The 11112-nt window shown below is 38.1% G+C and overlaps 1 protein-coding gene across 1 annotated transcript; it reads right to left on the bottom strand.

The window, feature by feature from the left end:
- Positions 1-395: 395 nt before the first annotated feature.
- LOC129272291 (protein tincar-like) lies at positions 396-8272 on the bottom strand. The gene is made up of 3 exons (XM_054909437.2): positions 7638-8272; positions 6334-6692; positions 396-5197 (listed from the first exon to the last, which is right to left on the bottom strand). The coding sequence occupies exons 1-3, from the start codon at positions 7802-7804 to the stop codon at positions 4038-4040; spliced, it is 1686 nt and encodes a 561-aa protein (XP_054765412.2). The 5' UTR covers positions 7805-8272; the 3' UTR covers positions 396-4037.
- Between the last annotated feature and the right edge of the window lie 2840 nt (positions 8273-11112).

Raw genomic sequence — 11112 nt, 5'->3', positions numbered from 1 at the left:
CATTTTCAATAGATTCCCAACGTTCCAAAGAGCGTCTGCGAAATCGATGCTATTTGCCCTAAAATTGTTGATGTATGTGAATGTGTCTCCAGTCGGGCCCTCCACACTCTCTCCTCCCCCTCTCTCATATACACACACACTTTCTCCCCTCTCTCTCTCATACACACACACATGCACTTTCTCCTCTCTCTCTCTCATGCACACACACACACACTTTCTCCTCTCTCTCTCACACACACACTCTCTTTAAAACTTTAATTTCATTCCTGTATCCCCCCCCCCTGTTTTGTGTTATGGAAAGTGATTTCGGACACATTGCTATTCGGAAAAATCACATTCGATATCACTCTATCAAGCTTCCAGATACTTTTACATCTATAGACACACATAGAAAATTTGTTAATTTTAATGACATTTTCAAGTCAAACTATATTTCGTGATATGATTCTTCTTTTTTCATTAACCATAACATATCGTGATAAATAATAGTATATTTGCAAATATACAAAGTTTTGCTATATATCCACACAAAATATAGATTCGGATGTTATACTAAATATACAATATATCCAACAATGATAGTATGCATTCGGCACCATAAATGTAATCACATCAATATGTATCAATATAACATAATGCAAGAAGGTAAATATAAAAAATATGATATTCGGCTTTGACATTAGGGCTGCTCTAAAATCATGAGCAATACAATTAATGTAGATCCTTATCATAGTTAATGAATGTCAAAAGGATTGTTTTCACAGAGAGAGAGATAGAGAGAGAGAGAGAAGGGGGGGGGGGGTGCTATGCCCTGATATTTTATTCTGTGGGGAAAGCATGGTGGGAGAGGAAAAGTCCATCCTAACAACAAGTTGATTCAAATATAAAGAGAAAATCCAACAAGCATATAACACTGAAAATTTCATCGAAATCGGTTGTAAAATAAATTTTAAAGTTTTTCTAAATTTCACAAAACAGTTATATGCACATCCTGGTTGGTATGCAAATGAGGAGACCGATTACGTCATCCACTCACTATTTCTTTTGTATTTCATTATATAAAATATTCTAATTTTCTCCTCATTGGCAAGTAACACAACGATTGATTACTCCCTGAACCTGTGGAATCAGCACTGTTTGATAGTATATGGTTCAGTCAAGTTGGTGGTTATTGTCAAATACGTAAGTAAAAAGAATAAATATTGTATAATTCAAACAATAAAAAGCAAAAGAAATAGTGAGTGAAGGACACCATCGACTGTCCCGTTTGCATGTCACTGGATTGTGCATATCACTGGCTTGTGAAAAATAAGCGAAACGTTGAAATGTCATAACTTTCTTATTTCACACCTGATTTTGATGAAGTTTTCAGCGTTATGCTGGTTTAATTTTCTCTGTTTATTCGAATCAACATTTTTTGGGGGGTGGATTTGACTTGTAATTATGTTTCAAGAAAAAGGAAAAGATCGCTGATAGCAACAGGATAAGGCCCCGAAAGATGACGTTTTAAATGGCGTCTACGGGAGTGGAGGGGTAACAATCGACACAGCACACCATCCCTTTGACTCACCCCATTTGAGCATATCATATCAGGAACACGTGACTCATAATTTCAAAACAGACGCTCTAGTATAATTTTTTTTGTTCAAACTCGGTGTGACGAATTTGACAAAATATATCGTTTTTTTGTTTGTGATCGCATGGGGGCGTATGGCGAAATTGTGCGGTTGCATCTTTCACTACTCCACATGCTTGGGGAAAATATTTCCCCACTGAACTAAACTAAAAATCTCCATCTGAGCGATGAAACTGAGGGGATCGAGGGAAGCTAACATCGAAAAACATGAATTATGTCCGAAAGTAATCCATTGAAGTAGGAAATGAGCAGGGGCGGCGCAACCGAACAGAATTCCCTGTAAGAAAAAAAAACATTTTTTTCCAAATGGAAAATACCCTTTTTTCAACATGGAAAATGCCCTTTTTTCAGAATGGAAAATGCCCTTTTTTCAAAATGAAATGTGTCCTTTTTCAAAATGAAGTACCCTTTTTGAAGTAAAACATAATACATTCTAGGTTAGAAAATCACAATTTTTTGGCTTGCGCTTCGCGCTCGCATCATGTATTGTTTAGTAAGGTACTCATTCAGTTCCTGGTTACAAAATATTCTTAGAATGTCCAGATTTCAGGTTAGAATACCACACATCTTCAGCTCGCGCTTAGTATTCGCATTATTCGATTGGTGAGATATTTCCCCTATTCATGAGTCATTAATTGCAGTCTTTCAGAGGTTAATTTCAGGTCATTATCCTAAAATTTTCAGCTCGCGCTTCGCGTTTGCATTGTTCTTTTTAAAGATAGATACACATATTTTTCATGATTAAAAAACAGCTCGAAATGTTTACCTTTCATGTCTTATTACATGAAATGTCCAAAAGTTTGAGCTTGTGATTCACGCTCGCAACATCTCACAAGGATGCCTTTTTAACAGTAACCAGCGCCATAATTTACCAAAATGCGAACTTTTCAACTTCAGATTTGATTTTTTTTTCCAAACCGCTCGCTCGCGGAAATATAAACCAAAATATTATACATCTTGTCAATCAAAAATCACTTAAATTTTTTTTTGCTACAAAACACACAAATGATTATCTCATGGTGAAAATATCCTTTTGCACATAAATGCCAATTTTGATATAAGTACCCTTTTTTGGCTTTGCCCACCCTCCAAACGACAGTACGTTCCGCCGCCCCTAGAAATGAGATAAACAAAAGGGTTTCTTCATCATGTTCATGACAATCAACGAGTTGAGATAATTGAACTTCAGGAGATTCTAAAGATATTATTTCCAAGTCAATGCACAATAATGTCCTTTGGTAAGGCACCAAATCCTCCACGGATGACCTCAAGAGTCAAGCTATCAGTCCTCTAGTTGCTGACTAATAAGTTTTCATTCGTTCATAAAATGGGTAAATATTTCCATCGTTGGGTAAACTGCACTCAAACGTGGATAAACTTAGGGCCTTTTCACACGTGAATCTTGAATCACCATTTTAATGATTGCAATTCGTTTTTAGAATCATCGGTCCTGTCACAGGGGCAATTCGTACCGTAATCTGAGTGAAACTTAACTGGAATTCACATTCGGAGTAGAATTTGAATTCGTGATTGTGATTTGCGTTCGTGATTCTAGTTTGGTTTCACACGTGCTAAAAATTCATAATTCGCCTTATTTTTCAATGGAAATGAAAATTGCGATTTGTTTTTACCGCGTGAAAGGGAAGTTAGTCGCTCATTCATTGATTGTCCATTCGAATAGGAGAATTTCTTTGATATAATTTAAAACCTTTAATCCCCCGTTTAATCAATTATAATATAAGAGACGCTCGTTATTTTTTAGAGGAATGATGGCCGTACTTTACTCTCGGCTGCGCTATATTCCGCCCTTTCACACGGTAAAAAAATCGTAATTTGAATGATGATTCCAGTACAAAATAAGGCTAATGACGAATATTTAGCACGAGTGAAACCAAACTAGAACATGATTAGAATCACGAACGCTAATCACAGTCACGATTACAATAGCAATCATCATTACAATGATGATTCAAGATTCACGTAAGGCCCTAGCATGAATTTAAACACGTAAAACCTGGATTAACAACTTTGCGGATCAATTTTTTACGTCACAGTAATTCAGAAAATTGGATATTGAGAGCATTACGTCTTAACAAATCACGCAGGGTTCAATCCAGAGCTGCCAACCTGAACAAGAAGATTTCAGTATCTTAAAAGCGGAAAATCAATATTTTGGTGAGTAATACACATAAAACTGGAACTTTAAAAATCAATATTTTGCATGAAACCATCAGTATTCTTCTCATTTTCGGTATTAAACACGGAAAATTGGTATACTTGACAGCTCTGCCAATCGCTAATAACTAATTAGCACCTGTTTGATTTTTCTTTAAAATTATAATCAAATAACAGATGCATATATTTGCAACAATCAAGCATTTAAAATATGCATCACCGTTTGCTATGCCGTAGACAATGGATTCGAAAATATATTAACGTCTGTTTCATCGGGCACGTTCGGATCGACTACCGTAGGACGATCTACAGGCGGCAGATGGACCTCGTCGACGGGTGTTTCAACGTCACTGACTTTCGTGTACTTGTCGACAAGTTCTCCATTCTGTGTGTATTTCATTTGGAGGTATCCGTTTGGGAAGGTTGATTTCTTCTTCTTGCATTGGCATTCTTCTGGATCACTCGGTTTCGCAGTACCGGTGAGCTGGGTTTCCGTGAGAGACTTGTCTTGACGGGGAAATGGTTCAACGCCCTCTGTCAACTGCAAAGGTATTCCCCTGTCGTAGAGTCCGTAGTCGTGAATGTGGTGGACGTGGCGGAAAGCCCAGTGTCTCTTGATCGTCAGGAATACCCAGAGTACGAACCACACCACGATGTATAAACTATCAAACACAACGCAGCAAAGCATTCTCTGGTCCCCGGAAAGCCGATAAACGCTCATGTATTCCAGTATGAATGGAGTCTTGCAAGAAATGAAGACAACAAGCGCACCCATGGCGGCAATTTGTGGCAGAAACCCATTATATTTGAGAACGAATAAGGTCTCTATCGGGACATCGTCGCTGTTTCTAGTCCTCCTCAGTTGATTATGCTTCAGGCGACCGAACCCGTACAAATACAAAATGGCCGCTGCTACGAATACCGTGATATTGTTGATTAAGTATGCTGGAATTAATGAGGGTCCCGACGAAAACACTGGTTTCGCGCCAATGTTGTACTTCTCCCAACCGAACCCGTGTAGTTTATATAGTAGTGACATGCCGATAAAACCTAATGCATATTGTACCGCATTCATCATCAGTTGTATGGAAATCAAAAGCGCGAAACCTTTATGACACTCCCAAAATACGTCCGCGTAACGGATGGCGTAGATGAAGAGTGGCACCACGTAATTGAGGTAGTTGATTGTCACTACGACTGTGCTGAACGAGTCATCAAGAGTTGAGACCGGGTCAGACTGGTGCTCTGCTGACGGAGTCGATTCAGTGGGTAAGATGGATTGATATTCGATAGATGGGGCGACGAATGCATGCATTCTTAGGTAGGTGATGTTTGTGGAGTCCTCGACGAGAAATATTTCCCCAACCTCCGATTTCCAGATCATTTCTGAAAAGAAAGAACGCATTTAAAAACTAATCATAAGTCATAACATTTCAAAAGTGCACTTCCTAAACACACCGAGAGATCTACAAAAGGTTCCAATTGCTCCGATTGAAAATCTGCACGTTAAGCCAGACATAAACCTAACCTTCAAAACTAAGCAAACCACAATCCTTATCTTTACATTATTCTGAAAATAAAAACGTCATTACAATTCTTACTCTAATCATATGCCCTTTGAGATATTAGGACCGGTGTAAATGTCGCAGGGGCAAATGTCTTGTCACCCTACATGAAACACAGATTGATGCAAAGACATAGAGCGAGAAAGAGATATAAGGAAAATTTAAGTCTTTAGACTGACATATCTTTAATGAAATCTTACAAAAATATGTACCTATAACTAGGGTGATGATAATTTTAAAATTAATAATGCAAATTTCTCACTGAGGAATGAGAAAAGACTAGACTCACAAATCACTTTAAGGAAGAATAAAATAGAGTCTTTTCTGCACTGGCAAAGAAAACGTTTTCGTTTCTTTGAATAGTGTACATCGTCCATTCTCTTTAAAATCATGGTCTTCACTGGACCACCATATTCCGTATTAGAATAACAGCCACTATCAGAACAGTTTGGTGTTTCTTAAAGCAGTTCGTTGAGTGATGCACGACTTTACCCACGACCGGAACATGTTCTTAGGTGCTCTGTCAGCTACAGAGAGACACATCATTTAGCAAAAGAAAGGGTCACCAGTCAGGAGTAGAATCGTTCGTAACTTGAGAACACCTTTATTTAGCACCTACCAGGGCCCCATCTCATGAAGAGTTACGAGTGATCCAATCAACCTCAACGATATGAAAATCCATCAATGTCATTTTTTTGGTCTAAAAAAAAATTGCACAATGTCTTTTGTTAACATATAGAAGCACGCCCAATTTTCAGGAAAACGATGAATGTGTGAAGACATCATATCCAGTAGATATTTTGAACAAACATGCATTCTAGACGTTGACGTTGCTGGATTTCAATGGCTGTGGTTGATCGGATCGATCGCAGACCTTTGTAAGACGGGGCCCGGATCCAGACTTTAATTAATATAAGGTGTTAACTGCTGCTTTATTGAATGGAACGTGCTGCAAACCTGGTGGTAGAAGACCGGATTGTATCGCCCTGGCTTGGAGAAAGATGACAGGGAGGAGAAGACAGAACGCCGATGTGATATGGATAGTCGCCCCTATGGGTCCTAGATGTTTCCGACATGACCGCACAGTCTGGACGGCCACTCGGATGATGTGGGCGATGGACTCCTCGTCCCCTCTGGCATCACCTTGTTGACAATCCTTAGGAGTCTTAGTCTCGTCGGGTTTCTTTTTCTTCCGCTTCCGTTTGGCAGCTCCGAGTTTGGACTGGTCGTTGGCGTGGTTCCCGACCTTGAAGTATTGGGTAGGTATGAAGGCGGTGATCAGGAGTGCGGCCATGATGATCAGACAAAGGTACAACCTTCATAGGGTTGGAAAACCGAGAGTGAACGAATTAAGATTCGGTCGTATTTCAATATGGATTGCTGTAATGTTTAGAGTATGGCAGGTAGAGGATTCGTCAGTTTGTAGTTGGATTTTTTTTCAAAGCATAGTAAAAAAAAATCATCAAGCCTTTGATTTAATGAGGTGATCTAATAATTATTTCAACAGGCTAATTGGTAGTGGAAATTAATATTTGTCTTAACACGTTCCGATGGATATGCCTATAATGTTTGTGGGATCCAGTGTCAATCCATTAGATTCATAAATTTTACTTTATAGTCCTTTATTAATTTTTTTAATTGTTATTTTTGTCTTACCCTGTTTTGATGTGAACGATACCTTGTTGTAATGACAATTTTACTTTGATTTTTGTATACCAGGAGCCCGTTGCATAAACGTTGTTATAATGGTAACCTTGCCGTCCAATGGTAACTACCATTGTAACGATACTCATCAGCCAATCAAAATCACGGATTCCATACAAATTACCATTGAATGGCAAAGTTACAATAATTGTAACATTTATGTAACGGGACCCTGGACCAAGATGCAAAACGGTGATTATATATCTGATTGTGTGAACCTGTTTAAGTACGTAGGAATAAATTAATAACTAAATAAATCTAAATTGTAAATACGGAAATATTCAAAGCAGTGGAAAAACTAGTTGATGTAGAATTCGCAGTCGTGGTAAGCATTGGTAAGAGGAGGTGAAGTAGTAGCAATGGCAGAAGGGAAAGAAGGAATAAAAGAACAGGAATACAAGGAGAAAATGAAGAAGACAAATAAAATGAGAAGGATGAGAAGAAGAAGAGGAAGACGGTGATGGGGAGGAGGAGGATGAGGAGAAGATAGAAGAAATAGGGAGGAGAGAAGAAAGAAAAACTTGGCAGAAATCTCAACGATCCGTGTTGTTCATTACCTTAACTCAGGGGTGGGTCGCTCTCCTTCTGGCCATTTAAGCGAATCATAGTGTCTGTATCTGCGGTTACCATCAAATACCAAGAACATCGTGATGACTACAGCCAAGTTACAGTACCAGATAGACTCTAAAGAGTTCATTCGCATGCTGGAAAGGTTACACGACATGGTTGGTCCAGGCCAAACCCTGAGGCTGACTGAAACTGTGAAATTTCTTCAAGTTTATTATCTCGTGGAGGTTGTCCAAGCTTGTTGGGTATGCTGAAACATTGAGGTTTCGACGATGTTTTAGAACACCGATAACTGTTCACGCTGCCTCTTCTGCATCAAGCCTGTCAAGTTAATGTTCCATGCAAGTATGTATCATTTTATATCCATTCAGAATTGCGTTCAATGGCAAAGGTTGTTGACAAATCCTTGCAGTCACTCCGTCTCCTTGAAGGTACGCAATTTCTTTAGACTTGACATAAAACGTTTGAAATACCAATGTCCTCCTGATGTAGGCCTTCGATAGCGTCCATCAATGCCACACGAGGTTATAATTGAACAGGGTTGAATGTGACGTCAATGGTGAAGAACAGAGACATTACTTGTGACGTCAACGTATCTCGGTATGTTCCAATGAGCAGTATCATCTGTTGAAATGAATAAGAATAACATGAATAAGTTACAGTATAAATGAAACGACATTGTAAACATCAGCCGGACTCGCATGGGCACTTGGGAGTTAAGTAGAAGAAGGAACAAAATCCATCAATATTCACCAATCAGAAACCATCCAAAGTCAGTTTTATTTTCATTTGTCTTAAAAGTGGTAGGGTTTTTTTTACTATTGAATAGTCATTTATGTGTCTTCCGTTTACGGGGAACAAACAACGCTCACACTGTGAGCGGGTGAAGACTGCATGAAACATCAAAATTTCCACTGATGCCTCTATTGGGACATTTCACAGTGTGACTGTGTTTAATCCATAAGGATTTGTTTGGTTCGTTTGGTTTACAAATTTCATCAGCCTTAGCCCCGATGAATTTTCATCGATATCTTCAAAATTTCATTTAGTCACCATTCGGGAAAAGACAAATATAAGTTGACACAAATGGTGTATTCCACTTTGTTTCAATTACCTGGTTTAGCACGTATATGTGGTCGTATATACAAGACAATTGCTGTATAAGTTGCCATTAATTTTACCCGATGGGCTACGTTAGTAATGTAGTCCAATTGGCAAACTCAAGAAAAATGATAGGCCTTATACTTTCTCCATATGATAGTGAACCCGACGAAGTCTATGGCAATGAACAAGAATAGCGATTAGTAATTAAAAAACAGTAATAAACGTAAAAATTAAGGACGTGGGGGGATCGATGACATGTAGACCAAAATGCCAGAGTATGTTTGTTCGGCCAATAAGGCAATAAAAAGCGATTTTGTCTCATAGATAGAAATATTTTTGCCATATTTGTGGAGCGTTGTGGCCCAGTGGATTAGTCTTCGGACTTTGAAACAGAGGGTCGTGGGTTCGAATCCCAGCCATGGCGTAATTTCCTTCTGCAAGAAACTGATCCACAATGTGCTGCACTCAACCCAGGTGAGGTAAATGGGTACCGGTAGGAAGTAATTCCTTAAAAAGCTGTGTGCGCTATGAACGCCTAGCTTAGCCGGGTAATATAGGAGCGCCTTGAACACATAACAAGGTGGATATGTGCGCAATATAAATACCCTATTTTATTATTATTATTATTAAAAAATACAACTCAGTCTCTCATTCATTCTCTTCTGTTCTGTTCATGTAATCACTCGACGGGACGGTCGTCTTCCCTGTTCCAACTATACGCCCCTGGTATACAAGTTCAATCTTTACTGGAATCAATCATCATAGTGCAACAACAACAACAAACAATTTATACGAGCCTGAATGATGATTTGAGACGTCTCGAATTATTTAAGTCAATACGTGACACAGTACAAAACGATATTGGAATAATTGAATCAAGTCCAGGACGTTTCACCTACTGTATAGTCAAGACCAGCAAGCAACAAAATTCCACGACCATCAAGAAAATTCGTTCTCACACATTTTGTACAGTGTCACCCGCAGGCATGGGGCATAAAATGAAATCCATTTCATTCCATCTGCTACGAAAGATCGTATAATTAATGTCAAATTACGAATGTAAAATATAGGCGAAAATCACTGCTTCGTTCTTGGCAAACGGCCTCAGGCAAGCCTAATTATACCGTTTGCAAATATCCGATTGCGTTCTTACCTGCATTTGAATATTTCTTTTTTTTGTTTTCAGTTCTTTTTTTTGTCTGCAGGAGCAACGTAAAACGGAACAGAAATTCTACGTACGATTCACTTGTATTCAAATCTCAACAGCAACCAATAAATAATATACAAAATCCAAGGTAGGTAAATATCTTTAGATTTAATAGTCAATATTATGAAGTGTGTTCAGTTATGCATATCATTCTGGTTGGTCATTTGAGCAAATCGATATAATTGTTTTCGTTTCAGAGGAAATACAAATGAAATGTTGAATCTTGTAGACAACCGAGTACAAGTTCAATGGAGGAATTTTTCATATGGATTTTATCTGTCGAAACACGTGCCGAATGGGTTGCGCCAAATAAAATACTTTGGATCATGTATCAAATAATATCAATTAGTCTTAACTTTATTACTATTATTTCATATGTATTATCAATATAATGTGGAACCGAGTGCCATTTCACCAGAGGGTCCTTATTGTCGCATCAGTGAAAAAATAAAACATTTTATAAAAAAATCATACAATAAAAAAAGAAAAGATATGAGTGAGGGACATCTACTCTCCCATTTCCATATCACTGAGTGGTACATACATCTGTTTTGTTAATAAATATCAAAATTTAGTTTGACCCGATTTTTTAATGAAAATATTCAGCATAATACTTGTTTAATTCTTAACGAGTTATTCAAATCAACTGTTGTTCTTCTTGCCTGGGTGGACTTGACCTTAATCATTTTTTTTAAAATAAATTTGCTTGACCTGTACATGCATGAATGAAAATATCCATAACGATGATCAATTCAAAGACTTTCATTCCATAAAAACGAAAGTTTGTAAACACACATGTACTCATTATAACAATGAAGTTCAATAGTTTTGCATGCCCTCCCATAGAAATATCAAGAACTGACATTTTTTTTACCTGTAAATTTTCACAAAATTACCTAAACGTGTTTACAAAAAATCCTCCGATTTCATCATTTAGAAAATGCAAAAGCACCCCCATGAAAAACTTCATCGCTTCGCTCCCTCGCTTTCGAGTTTCTTCGAATATTTTACGCGTATTGCCCCCTCCCCAGGAAAAGAATCTGCGTACGGCCGTGTGACACACCATCCTAATATGAGCGTGAACTTAGAGGACAACGGCTGGAAGGCTAACGATTATTGAACCTTGATCCATGAATTACCATCGTTAAGATGTC

Source organism: Lytechinus pictus, chromosome 12 (assembly GCF_037042905.1).
Source record: "Lytechinus pictus isolate F3 Inbred chromosome 12, Lp3.0, whole genome shotgun sequence".
Classification (NCBI taxonomy): domain Eukaryota; kingdom Metazoa; phylum Echinodermata; class Echinoidea; order Temnopleuroida; family Toxopneustidae; genus Lytechinus; species Lytechinus pictus.
Note: the sequence above shows the minus strand (reverse complement) of the source record. Positions and strands in the feature narration are given on the sequence as shown.